The sequence below is a fragment of the Acomys russatus genome, chromosome 22 (genome assembly GCF_903995435.1).
Source record: "Acomys russatus chromosome 22, mAcoRus1.1, whole genome shotgun sequence".
NCBI lineage: Eukaryota > Metazoa > Chordata > Mammalia > Rodentia > Muridae > Acomys > Acomys russatus.
The window spans coordinates 36,148,224-36,166,554 of NC_067158.1; the positions used below are offsets into that span (position 1 = coordinate 36,148,224).

The 18,331-nt window shown below is 46.4% G+C and overlaps 1 protein-coding gene across 1 annotated transcript; it reads right to left on the minus strand.

The window, feature by feature from the left end:
- Nucleotides 1–1,028: 1,028 nt before the first annotated feature.
- Qdpr (quinoid dihydropteridine reductase) lies at nt 1,029–16,076 on the minus strand. The gene is made up of 7 exons (XM_051164888.1): nt 15,891–16,076; nt 13,311–13,403; nt 11,405–11,501; nt 10,394–10,534; nt 5,700–5,808; nt 4,237–4,320; nt 1,029–1,370 (listed from the first exon to the last, which is right to left on the minus strand). Exons 1-7 carry the CDS (start codon nt 15,984–15,986, stop codon nt 1,265–1,267), a joined length of 726 nt encoding a protein of 241 aa, XP_051020845.1. The 5' UTR covers nt 15,987–16,076; the 3' UTR covers nt 1,029–1,264.
- Nucleotides 16,077–18,331: the final 2,255 nt, after the last annotated feature.

Genomic DNA, 18,331 nt, shown 5'->3' on the forward strand with positions numbered 1-18,331 from the left:
GTGTGTATCCACTTGTCAGCTGGATGAATAAAATATCTTTTGATACAAGGGAGTATCATTCACCCATCACCAAGAGAAATGTACTCATACATGGTCCAGAGAGAAAAACTATGGAGACCATGCCATGTGTGAGCCAGGCAGAAAACATCAAATGTTATGAGTGCCTCTGTATGAAATACCCAGGATGAAGACGGGTGGTGGCCAAGAGCCAAAGGGAGCATGGCCCTGAGAACTGCTGACGAGCCCTGGATTTGGTCTTGCCAAAGGAAATACTTTGGAACTAGAGGTGACGACTGTACACCAGAGTTGTATCCTAAATGCTGAAGCCCTCACCTTAAAGTGGTTGGTGCTATTTCATTTCTTGGAAGGAGAAAACAAACTAACGACCTTTACAATTGACCATGTGATGATGGCTTATACAAGTCCTAGTGGCAATGATGACGCTGATCATCTCTCTGGGCCTCAGTTTCCCCATCTATAATTTAACCAGACTTGATTATATCTCAAGTCCTTAACCAGAAGGGTCTGAATCAGTCACATGGAGAGTTGCTTCTGACCTCACAGAGCCATTCCACCCTCTAGCCATGCGCACGTGACAGGCGGGAGCCTGTGTTGCCACGTGGAAACCGCTCATCTGATAACTCTGGCCTCTTTTAAGTCACTGGGAGAAAAGATCCAACCCCTTGTGCTCCTCCTCCTCCAGGACCACTGTGTATAAGTCAGGACTTGAGAGAAAAGACAACGCAAGACACGAAGTGTGTTTATTAGGAAGGACACCACAGACACAAGTGGCTCTCCTCCACATTTAGCATAGGCTGGGACACGAAGGAATCCACAACAGAGTCCACTGGGTTTTGCTTAAATCACAAAAGAATTTTCAAGGCAGTTCAACTTCGGGCCACAAAAACTACATCTATGGCACCAACATGGAACTCGAAATCAAGTTGGACTTCAAAGTGCCCCAAATGCCAAAAACTGGGAGGATTATCAGAGGGGTCTCCATAGAAACCCAGGATGCTGTAGTGCAGACCTGCTCATACACCTCCCTGGGCCCTCAGCACTGATAGTTGCTACTACAGGCCTCTGCTTACATCCCATAAACACACCACAGCATCCCAGGACGGCATAGGAATGCTATGTAAGAGACAAACAGGACTGGATATCTCGTGCCACAAACAGGAATAGACAAAACATGGGGCCAGATGTGGTGACAGACAGGTTAGTGATGTTTCGGGAGGGGCCCTCCCAGGCACTGAGATGAGGCTTAAAAGTACGCTGGAGTAAGCTCTGTCCTCCCTTCTGTGGTTACCACCTGGATTAGGCTTCCTGAGCTTGGCCGTTTGTTCCCAGTGATCCAGTCATGGAAGGTTCTAGAATAAGAAGAGATATTTTACACTCTTAAAGCAAAACTCTGGGCATGTGCTACTCTTCATACTAGAGGCCTTGGGAGAGAAGCATGGTTTCTAAGAGGAGCTATGAGAAAGCCACTACGCATCAGGGACATATACACAGGTCCCCTAAGAGCACAGTGCCTGACTTGATTAAGGTAATCATAGCTTTCACATTTGCTCTTTTCTACCTGGTCAAATGCTTCACAAGACAGTAGTATGATTTTAACAAAACAAATTTTAGATGACGCCAGGAGGCCAGTCAAGACCCTTTAAAAAAAGAGGGCATGCAATGTCCATGTAATGCACACATTCTCCCATACACTCCCCGAATCACCCCAGCTGACTGACAGTAACTCGCCTATGTAACAAAAAAGCTGTTATAACAAGGTGGCAGTCTCGAGCACTCAGTACATAAGCACTACTTTCAGTGTTTCTGATGTGAGGCTGGTTAAAGTGGCATGTGAGAACACACAGATAAAGGCAGGCAGCTGAGGCTTTACTCCTTCTCAAGTTTAAAGAGAATGAAGACCCACCCTTTAATTTTAACCAACATGTGTGGGGCCCCCAAAGCAAGACATGAAAAGCAAGCTGTTATAGTAAAATAGATTGGGACCTAAAACAACGAGCCTACCTGGAACAGAAGGAAGACTCTGTTTATGAAGTTTAAAACCCAAGGAGGAAAAGGGCTCAAAAATTCACAAGGAACAGCAACAGGCAGATGGCATTTGCTATCAGTGAAGCATTTACACACGAGGATCCAGTTCCAGCATCTCAGACCTCTAACTGTAAAGTGCTTGGTCCCTGGGATGCTCTGTGATCCTTATGTGTAACCCTGCATACTAGGTTTGACAGTCAGCTGCCAGACACCCAGGCACTGAGCAAGCTGGGAAAGTGTATAGACTCAAACAGAAAGCACTGCTAAAACAGCCTGCAATACTCTCAGGGTGAGCTGGGTGTCTCTGAGAGGCAAAAGTGACATTTGGAGGGTTAGGGGATGTTCGGCCTCCCCAGCAGTGTGAAGTGGATGAGAGAGAAGGCACGCTTACCACGGTAACGTGTGCAAGAGAGTTTCAAGTGGGTAAACTGATTACTAGAGCAAAAGGGTGCCTGACAGCCCTTGTCTGGAACTGGGCATGAATTCAGGCCCAAGAGCCTCAGTCGGTGTTGGGTCCAGAGTCTACATCCTAGGTTAATATGTCACTCAAGTACTGTACAAAGACTGGCCTTCAAAGAGAAATGTAGAAGCAATCACAAGCCAAAACATGGTGTTTTCTCAACTGCTCTTTTCAATCAAGCCTTAAAACTCCCAGCTTACCATGTGGTTAGCAGGCCCAGAGGCCTACAGCCATACTTTCTAAGTAAGAGCCCAGGTTTGTTGTTCTTTGTGCACGTTACTCGGTCTTAAATAAAAAGAATTTTCCATGAGCATTAAATAGAAAAATAGGAGGTGTGGGCTTGGAGTGGGAGGGCTTAGTCAGTAAAGTGCTTGCCATAAAAGTATGAGGATCTAATTATAGTTCCAGAACTCACATTAAAAAAAAAAAAAAAAAAAAGCTCGGCACAGCTGTACATGCCTTTAATCCCCGTGCTAAGGGGGATGAACACATGAACCTCTCTGGTGTGTGTGCCAGCCGGTACAGCCAAAACAGTGGGCTTCCGGTTCAGTGAGGGGCTGTAGAGTGAGGTGGAGGAGCTGCAGAGGGAGCTCAGTGGTTAAGAGTACAGACTGCTCTTGTAAAGAACCCAAGTTCAGTTCCCAGTGCGCACATCAGGCAGCTCACAGCCCTCTGTAACTCTCGCTCCAGGGACCTCAAGCCTCAGATCTCTTCCAATACCTGCACTCGTGGACACATACCCACAATCACAAACACATATACACGCTAAAAATAAAACACATATTTTTAAAAAATAGAGAATGGCTGAAGATACTCAATGTCCATCACCTCTGACTACCGATGCATGCGCGCGCACACACACACAAATACACTCATGCATGAATACACACATGTGCACACACAAATAATACAAAGTATTTAGAATAGTGCTTAGCACATAACTAACACTCTGTGGGAACTTTGAAGTTCTCTCTGTTTAATTTAAATGAGTTCTAACAGTAGGTCAGAATTGCAAAAACCCACTGCACCAATCAAAGCTACGACACTGGCACCGTGGGAAGGTCATCTCCTGTGGGGGCTGTGACCGCCATCCCATGCCATGCACGTGGCTGTGGTAGGTGCCCAGGGAACCCACACTTACTAAAGAAGGCTTTAAAGAACTGAGATAAAAAAAAAAAAACACCAAAAGGTAAGACCAACGCCTTCTCCAAGTGAGCTTTCAAACTGCCTCCAGGTCCCAGATCAGATGACTAGGATTTTGTAAAGTGATGGAAAGGTAAAATGTGCTTCTCCCCATTTGGGCTCGGCACTGATTGAGACATGTGACTGTGACTTCCTCCTGTCTTCCCACCTCAGAGTTGCTCCTGGACACATTACCAATTTCTATCCAGGAGATGGGGGTTAGTGAACACTCATTATGAGTCAGACACTGTCAAGGGCTTAACAGGCACTACATTTCCATTATGTTCCAATGTTTTATCCTTTCACGAGTAAACAGTCGGTGTCCTAGGGCAGTTTATAAATACGCTCGCTTTGTTAGAAAGAGAGGAGAAAAGGAGTCAGGACTCGTGTCAAGGTTACTAACCCCTCCATGTAACCATTCTTCTCCACGCCCAGCTGCCTCAGACCCTCAGAGCCCCAGAACCTCAGCCAGGATCACTGAGAGTCCCCAGATGGCAGGGAACAGAGATTGGAGGCTGCTTTGTCACTGCCTCTCCTGTGATACTCACTCAACCAGGAACTCTAAGGGTGTCCAGGAGCTGAAGTCCGCCTCAGGCATTGATTTCCTGTTCATCGGGGTATCCAGGGTAACCCTGCAATGTAGAGATAAGTGTGTCATTTGTCCACTGTCTTTGTAATAATAGGAGTCTGGTTCTTGACCATGAAGAGACAAACACAGCATCACCACTGGGAGCCTCTGGCACTGAGTGTGACATTTACATGGAGAGAGCGGACAAAATAATCAGAGAGCAGCAAGCTGTCCACAGTAACAAAAATCACATCTGAGGGGAATCCAATAATGCTCTTTGTGACTCACACTTGAGGCACACAAGAACAAAATGGGGAGAGGCACATTTTACCTTTACGTCAAATACAGCCTTTATCTAAGCCGAGTGCTTTATTAAGTCCCCATATACTCTCTGAAATGTGGCAGACTCATTTCTAGGGATTTATATGAAATAACATTCCTCAAAATATCAAAATTGTACAATGTTATTTTCAAGGACATGGTTGCCTTCCAAGAAACTCAGGGTTTTCAGAAGAGAATACAGAATTGGCACAAACATTCAGGTATCAGTCAGAACAGCCGTGGAGCCCCTCAGTCCCCTTGCAAAGTGGAAGACTAGAAAGTGAGCCAGTCCCTGAGCTGACCCCAGGGGCCCTTTACAGGACAGGAAGCCAGTTGGGACTAGAATTCTTCCCCTGAGAAAGAACACGTCATATCCAAGATGGCCGCCTCTGCCTGAACAGCTGACTAGGAATTTGCTTTCTGGTCAGTCAGAAACATCTCCATACATTCTCATAATTTTCTATATAACTTCCCCTCACTACTGCCCATACCTGGCTACACACACACACACACACACACACACACACACACACACACACACACACACACACAAGCACACTGACTTTACAGCAATGTGAAAACAAAACTACAGATAAAGGAAAATAGTATAGACACTTTAAATGTAAGAGTGAGGAAGAAAAGAAAGCACAAAAGAGGGGGGAAATAACCCATCCCTCAAGGCAGAGTATTGCCTTGGGCTGATCGTGCCTCCCAGCCCAGACTCTTGGGCTGAAACCCAGCCTACAGTGTAGCAGGAGTAGGGTCCTTAAGAGATAATTACGTCAGGGTGTGCTCCCATAGATGGACAAGGACACTTACAGAAGGGCCTGAGGGAGCCCCTTTGCCCTTCTCCCATATAAGAGCAGAGAGGGTATCATCTGGGAGCAGGCTCTCACCAGACACCAACCCTGCTGGCATCCTCAGCTTGGGCCTTCCAGCCTCTACGTCTGTGCTCGGTACAGTTCTGTGGCTTATAAAACACCCAGCCTAGGGCATTTGGTACAGTAACAGGAATACACTAAGACAGAAGCTAAGGGCCTTTGGTGACACACACTCAGAGCCCTGACAGAACAAGACTCTCAGACGAAACAGTCAGCAATGGGCAAGGTCCCAGGCACTCACGGGAGCACGGCGATGGCAGCAGCCCCGGGTGGCATGCCACTGTTCTTCCCTGCAAGGCTCTGGCACAGCTGATGGACAGCACCCTTGGCCATGCCGTAGCCGATCATCCCTGGGAAAGTGAAGACAATAGTTGGTTACGTTGATGTCAGATGCTATCTCCCAGCCTCTTTGTTCCCTTCAAACTTGAGCCACAGCAGTGCCCGCATCCTCCTTCAGCAGGGTACCCTCACTGGCCCTACCAAAATAACAGCAAACAGAGGAAGGTGACGGGACAGGTGGGCACGAGTGTGGCCTCTGGCCAGCTACCAAGAATGCATGTTTTTAAAGGGCACTGGTATCACTAGCCATTCCTCTTCCTCAGGTGGCATGAGGGAGCACTAAAGATCCTAGACCGGGCACTGCAAAAGTAGGGCTCTCAAGCCTGCTTTCCTGATGGCTGTAGTGGTCACAGGTTCTCTAGCTTTGGTCATCCATGTGAACACAAAAGTTGCAACTCACGCCTCAACCTATGACGAAGGTTGCAATGAGGACCAAAGAACAGATAGACCAGGAAGAAGCCGGGGAGGCCATAAAGGGCGCAGGTGGTATGAGGGACTCCTGAGCTGATGAGGGCGTGGCTTCTTTGCGTGGGCAGGCCTGACTAAGGGCTTGCCCAGGAGCATAGAGAAAGATGCTTTCCCACACTCTCCCTCCTATTCATCACCACTCATGGCATCCTCAGGAGTTCAGTTATTTCCACTGTGGAGCTAGAATCTGCTGCCCATTAGGCCATTCCCTTCCTTACCCAGCATGCACAGCAGCAGACTGTGCGTTCTGGCACAGCTGCCTGTTACAGCTCTGACTGTGACATGGTTTCTCTGTGATCTTCATGCTCACTGCCGGCATTCTGCTGCCTATAAAAGGCTCGTGCGTGAAAGGGATTGCTTGCTTCCAGCCACTTAACCTTCGTACAGCATTGAACCCCCTGTGACCGAGAGTCCCCAGACCCGGTGCTGGGTGCATGAAGAAATGCAAAGTGTCTCACTAACTCCAAGAGTAAAAACCCAGGATTTGAGCTGAAAGTCACAGCTAAAGACCCATGTCGATTCCTTATCACTGTGATTCAAGGAGAATCAGCAGCCCTCCCCGCTACCAGCCATCACCACACATGAGGGCACGGAGCCCTGGAGGCCCCTTGGAGCTGGAGTTAGAGATGGTTGTAAGTACCGGGAATCCAGCTTAGGTCCTCTGCAAGAGCATCATGAGCTATTAACTGCTGAACCATCTCTCCAACCGCTGTTTTTTTTTTTTTTTTTTTTTTTTAAGATAGGTTCTCATTATGTAGTCCTGGCTAGGTAAGAGCCAGTTATGTAGAGTAGGCTTGGCCACAAACTTATAGCAATCCCACCTCCACCTATGAATTACTGGCATGAGTCACTATGCCCAGCCTTAAAAAGAGGCATTCAATACATTTTTTTAAATTATATTTGCTTATTTATTTATTTACTTATTGAGAGAGGCAGGGCTGTGCATATGTGCATACACCACAGCACATGTATGGAAATCAGAAGACAGCTTGTGGGAGTGTTTCTCTCCTTCCACCACATGAGTCCTAAGATTGAACTCAGGCCATCAGGCTTGGTGGCAAGTGCCTTTACCCACAAAGCCTATCTCCCCATCTCCGCAGTCTTCAATCTATTTTTTTTTTACTTATATGATTGTGGTGGTCACTGTGGCACACACCTGCGCTCCCAGCAATTGACGTGTGAGTTCAAGTCCATTCCAGGCTACACAAGGTGAGCCCTTCTCTAAGAAAGACTTGTGTCCAATATGAAAATATGTGAATGGAAACAGAGGCGTGGTATGGATGCACACAAGAACATATACAGAATGCTTCCAGAGGATGCCTGAAGTCTGTAACTGTACCTGGGGGATGCTATAGGGACCGGGGACCAGGCACTTGAGCAGTCTCCCTATTTAGTGTATGTCTTTCAGATTATGTGAATGTTTCCTACATGCACTGGTTAAAACAAGCTAAAACAAAAATCACACAAATAAAAAAAAAATATATTGCTATCCACTTTCCCCCCTAAGTTCTATTCATCAAACTCCAAGCCCCTGATCACATTAGCTCCTCCACAGAACATTTCCAGGGATAGAATCTTCTCTTCTCTCCTGTTTTGTCCCCTTGACTCATCCAGGGCATTTGCTTAGACAGTAATTTAGCAGCAGCATAGGCTCCCTGCTCCCTGTTGCTGTGTGGGCCCTCAGCACACTATCAATAGTCACCACACCAGTCAATCAATCTGCCATCTGTCAGCCTCACTTGCCAGCCAGGGGGCCTTACATCAGCCACCTAGAATCACTAAGGTTTTTCTCAACTGTAATCAAGGGACAATCATTTTCCTATTTTCCAGGTATCTCTGCTGAGTCAAAAAACACCAAGTATACACACAGAATACCTAAAATATCAAACTTTAAAAATAAATTTACCAAGCTGGGTGTGGTGGCACACGGCTTTTATCCTAGCACTCGGGAGGCAGAGGCAGGAAGATCACTGTGAGTTCAAGGCCAGCCTGGTCATAAAGTGAGTCCAGGATGGCCAAGATAACATAGAGAAACTCTGCCTCAAAAAACCAAAAATTAATTAATTAGTTAATTAATTAATTTACCAAGGTATAACATGCATAAGAAGCTGCACTTGTTCGGGGTGTTGCCACAGAATCTACTGGAGGTGGTATGGCAGTGTGTCCCATTTGAACACATCTTTAAAGCTTCCTCTCCTACCACAACTCCCAGAGGCTCAGCTAAGTGAAGTCAGGGATAATGTTGTCACTGATGGTCTGCAAATGCAATAGCTAAAGAGGCATCCCAAGTCCAGGAAGGTGGGATTCACAGCCCAGGCCAGGAACCAATCACTGACCAGCTTCAGCAACAACACTGATTGCCAAAGAGGGCCAAGGTCTCAAGAAGTTACATGGAGGACTATTTCGCCATCCTCAGCTTCTCTGTCTAATTAGGGGGCAGGGAGCCAATGGTTTAAAACACAACCAAGTCCGCAGAGCACAGGGAGCAGGAACCTTTCCGTTCCAGAACTGTAAAGGCTGGGAAGCTCTGGGAGAAAAGAAGTGACCAACCAGCAACCATGGCTTGATTTAACAGAACAGCACAGATATGAAAGCATTTGCAAAATATTAAAAAAGTACACACAACTATGATGAACACTCGCTTCCAAATTATAACATGATCATACAGTCCCTTGTGAGTGCCTTCTAACCACAGCACGGGATGGCTGCAGAGCCAAAGATTACTAAGATCAAGTATCACGTGGAACCATCTCTGCTTATAAAACAAAGGAAACGGGAGCTTGCTTTTTGTCCTTTAGAAAAATTAGTCTTTCAGTCCTGGGTTTTTGTTCTGTAAATGTCAACCTATTACTCACTTCACTATTTACTTTCTAGTGCCTCTGCCCTATGTCACCTTTAATAAAAAACAGCTCCCAACCGGACAGACATCTAACATTTACAGAGCTTTAATTACCGCAACAGCCACAGACCTGTTAGCTCTTACTCTCTCTGAAATGCAATGAGCAGCAAGAAATTACTAATTAGCAAGAGTCTTGTGGTTCTGTGAGTTACATTAAAACTGAAGAGGCGCCCCAAGACCTCTACCACATAGACTGTAAAAAGTATACTTTCTAAACCAAGGTAGTATAGATGAGACTTACTGCCCACCCCTCTGTGTCCCCTACTTAAATCCCTTTAGCCTTGACACTAAATGAATGTATGACTTAGAATGCACCCCATCCCTAAATTTGTATGCAATTCAGAGAGTTTCTGTATTTAGAGACAAGGTCTTTAAAGTGGTAATCAAGTTAAAGTGAGGTTGTCAGGGTGCACCCCTCACCTAGGATGACCAAGGTTCTTCTAAGGGGTAGAACTTAGGACGCAGACACACAGCGGGATAGCCATGTAGCACGCAAGAAAGCAGCCATCTACAAACCAATGAGTGAGGCTCAAAACCAGCCTACAACATCCTGGCCTTGGGTATCTCAGCTCTAGGTTTACTGAGAAACGTGTCTGTTATTCGAGCAAGTGGCGGCATGGCAGCCCCAGCAAACAAATACAGGGAACAAGAAATATAAAAGAAAGGGTCTTCGTGGTGCAATGAGAACAGTGCACGATTTAGATATGATCAGGGGTTCGATTCAAAATATATTCATTACATAGTAAATAAATATAGACGATTCATTTAACTCTCTAAATTTTGCTTTCCTAACCAAGAAAACGAAAAGGTAAAAATCTTGCCTGTGCCAGGATTCAACTAAAATATGTGTGAAGTGGAAAGTATATATACGATCATACTTGCTATTTGGTGTGAATATAGTACGGCCTGCTCTTCGGTAGGCACTGCCTATGGGCCAACCACTCTGTAGTTGCTCTGTAGGTAATGTTGTCACTGGTTTACAATTAAAGGAACTGTGGGAGAAATGTGGCCAGAGAACTGTGATTAAAAATCCACCTGTAACTATACTTCACCGGGACAAGATTAAGACTGTTCCTCATAAGAAGATTCTAGCATAAAAGGCAACAAATCCACCCAGTGGGAAGGTGCCTGAGGGCACAAAGGGATTTGCACCGCCTCAACCCAAGATGTACCCAGTAGCTGCAGCAGGAGACTCATCTACCCTGTACACATGGGAGACGAAGGCTTACCAGGAGTCCCATCCAAGGCAGCTTTGGCCCCAGCCAGGGTCAAGAGGCCTCCCTCCTTCAGATGCTTTGTGGCCAAGTGGCTGGAGATGGTCGATGTCCACATACTCTGCTTCCACATCAGGTCACAGTTTTTAAAGAGTGCTGGGAAAGGGACAAAAATAAAGGTGGGCTCCTCACTTTCAGAGAAGAACCCAGAAGGCAAGCTCAACTCACACTGGCCTGCACTACAGGGAGCCACCCAGGCCCTACTGGTCTAACAGAGTTTAGCACGGGGCTCAGTGGTCAGAGGCATGGATTCAAGCACAGGCCATGCTGTCTCCAGAGTCTCAGCTTCCTCACCTGCTAACTGCTAAATTCTCAGCCAAAAATTTTTAGCAAATAAATCTGGGGTCAACAGACTCACCAGACTGTCATGGCCTCAAAAATGGTTTTACTTTATGAAGGCCATTAGATGTATAATAGGAACTCCTATCCCTATTCTGATTTCTACTCGTGATAAAAATCCATGAAACAATCACCCTCCGGCCATAAAGAGAGTTTTTACAGACTTACATTTTCACGGATAAAGTTAACGAGAGCCTTTAAGACTCTGTAAAAGAGCACTGAAATGACAACTGCTTCAGAGCCACGTTAGCCCTCTAGCCCTGCCAGAGACTCGGAAGGCATAGGCAGTAACACATGTCACCCCGTCAGTCTCCCCCCCTCTCCCCTAGCTCTCATGCTCTCTTGACCTTCCACCTTCCACCATGAGATAACGCTGAAAGAAAACCCTCACTAGACACCAACCATTGGCTCTGGACTTTGCAGCCTGCAGAACTATGAGCATATGAGCAGTCAATCCCTACAAATTACCCACTTCCATCATCACAAATCAAATGAAGAGACTGCTGTGGCAAGGATCCAAGGGGACAAACAGAAAACCAGCTGGACTAGGGCGTCAGCTATACCAGAGCCATGTCACCTAGACAGAGAGCAGAGCAGAAGCGATGATTAACTAGGAGAAGGACTCACACTTGGATTTGGCATTGCCCCCGGCCCATCCTCCAGCCACGCAGAGAATCGCATCCACCTTTTGGTCACCTAGGAGTTTCCCAACCTCAGCAGTGACCTGAAACAAAAGAGAGAAGACAACGCACACACTGGAAGGTGAGCAGAAACACGCTTTGCTTTCTCTCTTCTTCTTAAGCCAGCCTACAAACCTAGCAAGCGGCTCAGGAAACAAGGTGGAAGAAGTCCCACGCATTTTGGATAGTAAAGCCAACAATTCTTCAATATGACTTTCATAACGTAGTGCCTCTGCATGGACACTCTAGAAGGCAGGGACATAAATACTTCCTGGAATCAGATAATAAAGGAAGGGAGGAAAAGGGCTTTAAGAAAATCACTAGAGCCTCGTGACAAACAGGCAAAGTTCTGGTATGTGCCTTTCCATATTTTCTTCAGGAATCATAGACTCATGATCTGAGAAGGTTCCATTCCACTCGCCGCCCTACCCCACCCCAAACAAAGCCACCTGAACAAAGAAACATCATTGAGAAACACAAGCACAAGGGAAAAAACAAAGATCAATGGCAAAAAAAAAAAAAAAAAAAAAAAAAGCTAGTTCATGCTGAATACAAATACATGGGGTTAATTTCAATGTCCAGGGTCAATCCTAGAGGCCCCTCCCTTCTTTCAGAGGCCAAGTCTCTCCGGCCAGAACCTAGACCCTGACTGCCGAGGTTATACCCACTCTCCATATCTGGATAGGCACAGAATCCATGCCATCCCACCCTAGCCATGACCTTCTGACTTTTTAACACCTGTGCTTCATTCTTACCAAAAGGTAAGGCAATTCCAAATTCTAACCTCTAATATTTTGCTTTCTGCCCAAGAGTCTTCTGGAGATTGAATTCTCTTCTCACTTCTGCATCTCTTACCCCTAGATGAATTTCTTGACCAGGAGACCAATTTCACACATGCTAGGTTTAAACTTCCTCTTCCGGTGCCTCAGAATTCAAAACCAAGTATCATGCAGTTGACTCAGAAATTCACAATGGGATGGAAGGAAGTAGAGATCTCAGAGCTAAGATTAAAATAGGGCATTTTGCCCTGCTGATACATTCTATATAGTCAAGTCTCTGGCGGGGCCAACTTTGATATTCAAAAACCCATATGGTGGCTAGCAGGATGGCTCAGCAAATGGAAGTGCTTCCTGCAGAGACTTGTTGATTGAGTTAGACGCCTGGATCCAGCAGGTCAGAAGGGCTGCTCCAGAGGCAGGACTGCTTAGGAACAGCTAAGATACTCACACTAAGACATCCATCGAATTGGCAGTGCCATTTCTTCTGAGGAGTAGCAGGTTCTTAGGGGAAAGGTGATCTTAGCATGTATTTACTCATCCCTAGATTTGTATTGTTTTTCCTGTTTTACAATTGTCATATGATTTCATAACTGAAAATGGTATGTTCAGTTAGTGTTTATGCTTTGAACTAGATTAACTTCACTTTTTGAAACATATCAGGTATACAAAGATGTTTAACCACACTACTCTTGTTAAATAGTAAAAGCAAAAAAAAAAAAAAAAAGAAAAGAAAAAAGAAACTAAGTAAGCCATGGCTAATCAACAAAATAAAACATTGTACATCAGCAAAGTGAGATAAAGTATTTAAGCTAAAGGGTAAAAATTTTTAAATGATGAAATATTAAAACATAAGACATACAAAAGCATCAACACGCAGCGTGCACAGTAAAGACAAGAAACTTGCCCAAATACGCCAGTCAGAACTGGATCCTGGAATTTACCTTTGTTTTCCCTTTTGTTTTTCAGTTTTCTAAGTTTTCCTCCAGAGGATTTGGGAACTGGCAGACAAAGAACACTGCCAGGGAAAGCCCTGCTGGGCGTCTCCTGTCACACTGAGGCATCTTTTAGAATTACCTGGTCAGCCTGCTCCGTAAATGAGTCTGTCATTTTAACGACGACACTGGCACTAGCCTCTTCATTCTCCACCACGTCGATGCTGGCGACCCACTGGGGCGAGAAAATTGGTTTTGGGTTAAGAGTCAGTGGGCTGTTACTTTCTCTAAAGAGCCACACCCAGAAATGGGAGCAAAGAGAAAGTGAGTGAAAAGCCTTAAACCAAAAATACAGGGAACCAGAAATGTTTCCAGTTTGCAATCTGGGATACTGAAATTTTTGTATATACTTACCTTTGGGGTGGGACTAAAGTATAAACACAAAACCCATATATTTCATATACAGTGTATACTCACAGCCTAAAAGTAACTTTACATAGTACTTTTAATAATTTTAAAAACATGCAACAGGTTTTAGGGCATGAAAATTCCTATCTGGGGCATTATACACAGCCCTTAAAAAGCTTAGGATTTAGAAGCATTTCGGATTTTTGGATGCTTAACATGTAAACAAAACCAACTGATCTCCCAGACATCGTTCAGGGACCACTGACTAGAGTTGGTCCCCCTTCCACCGCACTTCATCACAGCTCTTGGTGCTCTAAACACCATCCTTCCCTTTCCCTGCTGGACTCTCAAGCCAAGCCCTACCTTTATCTAGACACATCTGAGGCCACAGGAGACAGGATGAGCCATCCTGAAAATGCCAGATGCTGAAATATAAACTACAGATGCCACATGCTGTTATTCTTTTCATTTTATAAAACTATTTCAAAATGTAAAATCCTTCACAGTTCGCAACTCTTGGGTTTACAGAGATGGCTGGCTGTCCAGCTGCCCTATGGAAGACCCCTGCTCTGCAGCAGAGACTGATGGGCCTTCAGTGTGGATGCCCGACTCCGGTATTAATGCTGGCTCTGCTATAAACTGACAATCTTCCTCACCATAGAAAGCAGGTAAATGATTAACAGGGTTAGTAAGAACAAAATGTGATGGACGGTGCTCACTCCTGGCATCGCTGAGTTTTACTTCAGAAACCCCCGGGTCCTTTATACTGAAGACACCAGATGTCAGTATCTACCTTTAGGGGGCAATTACGGCATCACTCAACACTCATTATTTGTATATCACACACCACAGGGAATAATACTGAGACAAAGTCAGCTCCACCCTGGCCCTCCCTAGGGTACCAGGAAAGAAAGAGAAACAGAATTTGGGGTAAATCAGATCTAGTGCTGAGGCCAGGAACAATGTTCACTGGCTGGCTCCCTGGCTCATGCTCAGCTGCTACCTAGACAGTGCCCCCCCCCCATAATGGGCTAAATCCTCTCCCACATGAACCATCCACCAAGACAAGCTCTCACAGACATGGCCACTGGCAAATTGATCTGAGCAACTCATCGATTGAGGCTCCTTCTTCCTGGGTGACTCTAGGTTGTTAATGTGACAATATAAACCAAACAGCACAGGAGGATCAATGAAGTTAAGAGTCAGGGAAAGCTAGCTGATATGTGGGCGTACAGGGCCCAGCCATGGCAGACACACCTCATGCCTTCATTGCTGCCTTGGTCTCTGCTCTCCATCTTCGCAGATGGTGGAAGACATGCCAGTCTTCCTATGTTCTAACAGATAGTGGTATCTTTTTTTTTTTTTCCAAGACAGGGTCTCTCTGTGTTAGCCTTGGCTGTCTTGGACTCGTTTTGTAGACCAGGCTGGCCTCGAACTCACAGTGATCCGCCTGCCTCTGCGTCCCGAGTGCTGGGATTAAAGGCGAGTGCCACCACGTCTGGCTCAGTGGTATCATTCTTGTACCACATTTAAGCCAAAACAAAATCCTGTGTCCCTCTCTGTGGTCCCAGGGGAACCCTTGCCCAAGCTGCTTGTGCTAACTAAACTCTCAGGAAGGTGCACTAAGCCCCAGGGCTGACTCTAGAAGTTTCCTATGGTGAGCCAGGCTGATCCCTACTAAGAGGCTGGGGCCAAGATCAGCTCTGTGCCCACTTGTCACCCTCCGGGATTGGACACCTGCCTAAGCAAAGTAGTTGAAATATCCTTTACTAAGCAAAGATGTTAGCAGCTGCGAGGCTGAGCCTCGAATGCCAGTTCCAACAGGGCTATAGCAACGAGAGTAATATATTAGCTGAAGTGCCGGGAACAGTTAGCATTTAAACGGCTTTTACCTACTATCTCATTTATTCATCACGATTGGCCCAAGAGTAAACAGGAACATTATCGTCATTTTATTGTAGAAGGAACCGAGGCTAACGGGCCTCAATTCAAGGTCACTAGGTTAGTAACTTAGGGCAGCCCAATTCCAGAGTCTTCCTTCTGCCTTTCCCTTCCCAGTTCGCACACACCGCTCTTCCTACGTCTAGAGTCACACGGGACCTTCTGGGCCTGGAGGAGGCCTAGGGAACACCTAAACCCTACGCTCTTTGCAGGGCAAAGACCGGGCACCTGTGGCCCAGTGCAGTCCGGTGCACGCGCGTGCAGCCTAGTCTCGGGTGCACAGGGCCCGCAGTGCCCGATCCCCACCCCCACCCCACCCCCGAGCCCCCTTGCCAAGTGTCTGCTGCTTGCAGCGGCTGTCCCGCAGCCTTACCCAGTTGCGAGCCCGGAAGGCCTGTACGCAGCGCGAACCGAGAGCTCCCCTGCCGCCGTACACCAGCACCCGGCGCGCCTCGCCCGAAGCCGCCATCCTGTTTCTAAAAGGCGCGGTACTGAACCCTAAGTCCAAAAGCTCTCCTTTACTCTCCGCTATACACCGCGGAACTCACGAAGGTTGCCCAGATCACCCGCCCCTACCTGTGCCCCGCCCCCGAAGCTCTGCCCCGGGGTGGAGACGAAGACATCGCAGAACCACGCCTCCCACTTTGTCCAATAAGAGCGTGGCAGTCGGAACACGTGACTCGACTATGCCCCGCCCATTTTCTCCGCCCTAAGGCTGAGATGCATTAAACCACGCCTCCCTCCCATGAGCCTGTAGGAGCTCAGCTGCTGCGGCAAGAGCTCTCTGCTGCGCCCCGCCCACTTGTCCGGCCTCCACAGACAGTGACCCAATAAGAGCGCAGCTGTCTAGGCGCCTGCACTAAACTGTGCCCTGCCACCCACCTTGTCCCCTTTGTAACCTAGTAAACCTTCAGCACGCTCTCCGCTGCCCCCTGAACCCTACCGGGCACCAAGACAGCTGCAAGTTCCGCCCTCAGCAACTATCTTTCAGGAGCGCCAAGCCCCAGCAGGAGCAAGAGTTCTTTAGTGCAGTCGGAGCGGTTCAAGCTGGCGGAAACTAATTGCAAACAGAGACCACCTATAATATTTTAACTCCCAAATAAGAGAATGAGCTTTGCCTGACCCCTTTCTATAACAGCTGTGTGGCCTAAGCAACTTCTTCAATTGTTCTGTGCCTCAGAGTCCTCACTAATAAAATGTGAATAATAATTTCTGCCTCTAGAGCTGGAGAAAGTGTGTAAAAGGTACATGGAGCGGTGTGTGGCTATCAATATTAGTCTTACCGGTACTGCTTGTTAAAGTTCACTGAGACTCTTAGAAGTCTGTTCTGTGTTTTCCAAATCAAAGACAGTTTAAAAGGGAAAATCTGCCCCTCCCCCCAAAAAAGTGGTTGAAAATGTGTAGTGCTCTGTAGTTTAAATGCTTCCATTTCTGGAATTAATGCCTTTAACATTAGAATATAGTACATCAGGCTTTGGTCCGGCAGGGGCACACATTTAACTCTGTAAAGTTGTAGACCTCTCCTTACACTTCTCTGGCTGCCTGTAAGGAAGGGTTATCCCAGATCTATGTTTGAGACCCGCCAAATCATCCCCAGAAGATCCTAGTGTCACCCACCACTAATAGATTAGTTATTTCTGCTCATGCGCACAGGTGGGTTTTTTGTTTTGTTTCATTGGTTTTTTAAGACAGGGTTTCTCTGTGTAGCCTTGACTGTCCTAGACTCGCTTTGTAGACCAAGCCGGCCTCGAACTCACAGCGATCCGCCTGCCTCTGCCTCCCAAGTGAGCACAGGTGTTTTTTTGTTTGTTTGTTTGTTTGTTTTTGTTTGTTTGTTTGTTTGTTTTTAACAGCAGCACTGCTGACATTTAGCATTGGGTAATTGAAACTGAGCCTGTATGTTTATAGTATTCACGGCATCTCTGGGCTCTAACCCTAGAAGCCAGTAGCAAGCCCCTGTCCTCAGTCATAAAGATCAAAGTATCTCTAGGCAGGCCTGGTAGCACAAGCCTGGAGTCCCAGCTATTTCTGAGATGGAGGCAAGAGGATCACAAGCTCCCTGCTGGACAACAGACTGAATTCAAGGCCAGACTCGGTAACTTCATGAGTCCCTGTTTCAACGTAAGAAGACTGCTGGGGATGTAACCCAATCCTGGAGTGTTTGCCTAACATGCCTAAGGTCTTAGATTCAACCCCTGAATCCAGGAGAAAGAGGGATGAGAAACAGAGGGGGGGGGAAACGTTAAATATTTCTAAAGATCCCTTGATGGGTAAAAATCACCTTTGGCTAAAAACGGACATCTGCCTCTGTTTATGCAACCTTCAGAGACAGATGCTATGTTGAACTTCCTTGTGCTTCCATCCCATAGGGTGCCTTGCACACAACACAGTTGTTATTTGTAACAGATAAGACCTGCAGACCCATGACCATAGACAGCAGGAAGTGGACATCAGAGCATTCCACTGTCAGGAGCGGCATTATCCAAAATAGACTTGTTGAGAAACCAGATGGGAGGGAAAGGCACATTTGTCTAGTGCCCTCCACGTGCCAGATTGTTTAAAGCAATTTGCAGGTGCAAGTTCACTTTCCTGCACACAACAGTCCTGTGACTGGCTGTAAAAACAAGGCATGGGGAGACTCAAACACCTGCCTAAGCAACATTGAACCTGGTCTTCAATAGTTAGAGCTCCTCTCAGCCACCACCTCAGTCAACACGGCACGAGCTTGCTAGAACTCAGGTATTAACTAACCCACAGAGGTTTGGTTTGGTTTTTGTTTGTTTGTTTTTCTGAAAACCCTCAAAACATTGAAAT